General features: G+C 44.2%; 1 protein-coding gene across 1 annotated transcript; it reads left to right on the top strand.

The window, feature by feature from the left end:
• Positions 1-362: 362 nt before the first annotated feature.
• LOC119328592 (NDR1/HIN1-like protein 26) lies at positions 363-1,234 on the top strand. Its single transcript, XM_037601578.1, has one exon. The coding sequence runs from the start codon at positions 435-437 to the stop codon at positions 1,041-1,043; it is 609 nt and encodes a 202-aa protein (XP_037457475.1). The 5' UTR covers positions 363-434; the 3' UTR covers positions 1,044-1,234.
• The last annotated feature ends 2,143 nt before the right edge of the window (positions 1,235-3,377 follow it).

Here is a 3,377-nt window from a genome sequence, read left to right as displayed (position 1 = left end):
CGGAGGGAGTATGAAACTTTAAGTCATGACACATCTAGTGGTATTGATTTCAGATTGTGAATGTTGGCACTTTTTTCTACAAAGTTGGTCAAACTTTATAAGGCTTGATTTCAGTCAAATCTTATATGCGAACTAAAAAAGACCGGAGGGAGTATGTAATAATTAATGTAACTAGAACATATGTGTGTATTCTTAGTAACGAAGTTTCATATTATGGTGGTTGTATCAACTACTACTTTACTAACTACCAGAGAAAACATGTACGTATGATTGATGCTCCGTATGGTATATATATGTAACCTTGCTGATAGTATCACTCACCCACAGACCTTAGCTCAGCTCTCTCTCGCACACACTGTTCCTCTGTTCTCTCGCGCTTTCTTGCACTAGCTAGCTATAGGTAGCTCAGCCTGCCGTGCGCTCCGGCCATCTCCATGTCCCTCATCACCGATGATCCCGACCGCTCCCCGAGGGACTGCGTGGCGGCCAGGCGCCACCACTCCGACAGGCGCCGGCGCCGGCTGCTGATCGTGGCGGCGTCAGCGGTGGCGTTGCTGCTGGCCATGGCCATCATACTCTGGCTCACCCTCCTTCCTTCCAGCCCGCGGTTCAGGCTGCTGTCCGCCACCGCCTCCACGAACGCCACCGGGGGCATGGGCACCGTGCTGCTCGACGCGGCCCTCGTCGCTCACAACCCCAACGCGCACGCCCTCGCGCTCTATGACGGCCTCCGGGCGCGCGCGTCCTACGCGGGACTCCAGCTCGCCGCCGCCGCGCCGATCCCGCCGTTCCAGCAGGCCCAGGGCGACATCGTGCTCTCCGCCGCGCTCTCCTCGTCCTCGGCGGCGGAGGAAACGACGGCGGGCGGGCGGTCGCCGACGCTGCTGACGCTGCGCCTGGAGGGGCGGCTTCGGTGGAAGGTGGCCGTCTGGGTGTCCGGCAGCCGCACCCTCGCTGCCGAGTGCGTCGCCGCCGCCATCTCGCCGTCGCAGCCCAGGGCCGTCGTCGTGCAGGACTGTCAGTGCGCCACCACCATCGGATGAACAAATCCGCACACCGAGTATATCTGCATGTATAGGTGTATTATAGTGCTTAATTGTACGAGTACTCCCTCTATGTTCTTGTAGTTACTGTAGTCAGTAGTTAATTAGGAAAAGATACGATACGTGCATGCAATCAGTGCAATTGTTGCGTGCCTTCTCTCGCATATGTACTTCCTCCGTTTCTTTTTACTTCGCATATAAGATTTGGTCAAAGTCAAACTACATAAAGTTTAACCAAATTTATATAAAAATATATGACATCTACAATATTAAAACTATATAGTATGAAAATACATTTCATGGTGCATCTGGTAATGTTGATTCATATTGTCAATGTTTATATTTATTAATATAAAGTTAGTCAAACTTTAGAAAGCTTGACTTTGACCAAACCTTATATGCAGACTAAAAAGAAACGAAGGGAGTATTTTATAAAATAACTCCCCGTATATTAATAATTAATTAAAACATTATTGTAGACCTTCGTTACAGAAAATGCAGCGCATGGCGGAAAACTATTAAGAAGTAGACCGTCAAATCTATTATCAAAATTAAATCGAGCAATTTCATGTGTCATCATATTGGTCTGCCTAATGATTTTAGACATCATAAAACTATCGAGAAGCTTGATGGTGCCAAGCTATTCCTTCTTTAGATCAATGAGCATGGATTTATCAGGACTTTCATTTGCAAGGAAGAAACCACAAGAGTGTGCATCGATTTTCAAAATAATAGCCGTGTGAAGAGAAGTATCGTCAGCCAGGCATGCCCGAAGCTCCGCTTCTTTCTCATCGAAACACAACCCAATAAAGTCCCAAGATGAGATGCATCTCTCGAAGAGTTTCTAGCCACCACACCAATACTTGCTGCACTTATGCTCTCCAAAAAACTAACGTCAACATTGTTATTGATATGGTTAGAAGGGGGCGGCCGCCACACCAATTGATTCCCCAAAGCAGTAGTAATAGGTGTAAACCCAGCCACCACCTCCTTTCCTTTGTCATTGGAGGCCACCTCGGCATTAGCCTGATAGGATGTAAAGAAAGACCGGTAACTATCCACAAAAATAGCAGAGCTATTGATAGATTCTTTTCCTTTTCCAACAAATCATTCCTCACATGCCAAGATCAACAAAGAGGATATGCTCCTGCTGAGTTGAGCTCAATTGGTCTAATAAAATAGGCAATCAGTCTAGGCCCGAAAACGTAAAAATCTCTTCCCGAAAATTTCCTACGTCCCTTGACGCCAGACGCAACACACAAGGCTTAGGACAAGTCACAAGAGCATGATAAGTACTCTCATCCTCCACCCCAGAAATAAAGCAAGGATGGGTGGTAGCATGATGATGTAAAACTCTATCAACCTAAAGCGCCAGGTTGTATTAGTCGCTTCACGCCATCCAAAAATTCTAATCTTTTTGTAGGATGTTGGCCTTCAATGGTATTCCAGAACCTCCTTTCTCCATTAATAGAGGTACTCGACTACCCTAATTTTTTTTCGATCCTTAAGCTTTAACGTCAGGTTGTACGCACTCTTCACATATAAATGGCCCATTTTTTCAAAAATGACATGCTATGAAATCACCATCCCCATGAGGATTGAAAATTCTCTTGTATATTAAATTGCACTTAGAATGGTTGTGGTTGAAACCAAAAGGCTGCTTTTCCCCTCTTGTGGAAAGGTCGATTGTAATCCATGAGCTTTATCTTGTAGTTCCTTCAGGTCGAAAAAGAGAAACCGGTCTTCTCCTGCAGTCACGTAAACAAAATCGTACATGGACAATGATGAAGTGAAGGTTGGCATTACACCATTCAATGCGGGTCCTTCAGACTTCAGTCCTTTCTCATGTTGCACTGTGACATTCCTTCCGCTCAAAGGTTTTTCAATAAACAGACGTGGTTGGATTAATTGTGGCTCTTGTGTGGTGTGTCTAATAGTTTCCTTTTTAATGTTGAGTTGTGATATTGTAAGTAAAATGTGCATGGTTTAGTTCAAATGTGTTTTCTGCCTAATTCCAGTCAGACGATTAAGTAGTTTCACTGCAAAGTGCAATTTAAAAAGTCTAAAGATGTGATTTACACTTCTTGTGCTGCCCCGATTACTTGAAATAACAACCTCGAAACGAATTCGCAAACCATGAGTTCCGCAAAATTTTCATATAACTTGACGCATCAAAATTCCACAAAAAGGCTTACTTGAATTGCATAGATATAAAAAATAAAGACATGTGAAAATTTATAACAAAGAAACTTATGATTTATGTGAGTCCATCAAACACAATAATTTGGCATCTCATATCATGATAGTGCACAGAAAATAAAACACATAAATTTG

The sequence above is a fragment of the Triticum dicoccoides genome, chromosome 7A (assembly GCF_002162155.2).
Source record: "Triticum dicoccoides isolate Atlit2015 ecotype Zavitan chromosome 7A, WEW_v2.0, whole genome shotgun sequence".
Classification (NCBI taxonomy): domain Eukaryota; kingdom Viridiplantae; phylum Streptophyta; class Magnoliopsida; order Poales; family Poaceae; genus Triticum; species Triticum dicoccoides.
The sequence above is the reverse complement of the archived record's forward strand: the minus strand, read 5'-3'. Positions and strand labels throughout refer to the sequence as shown.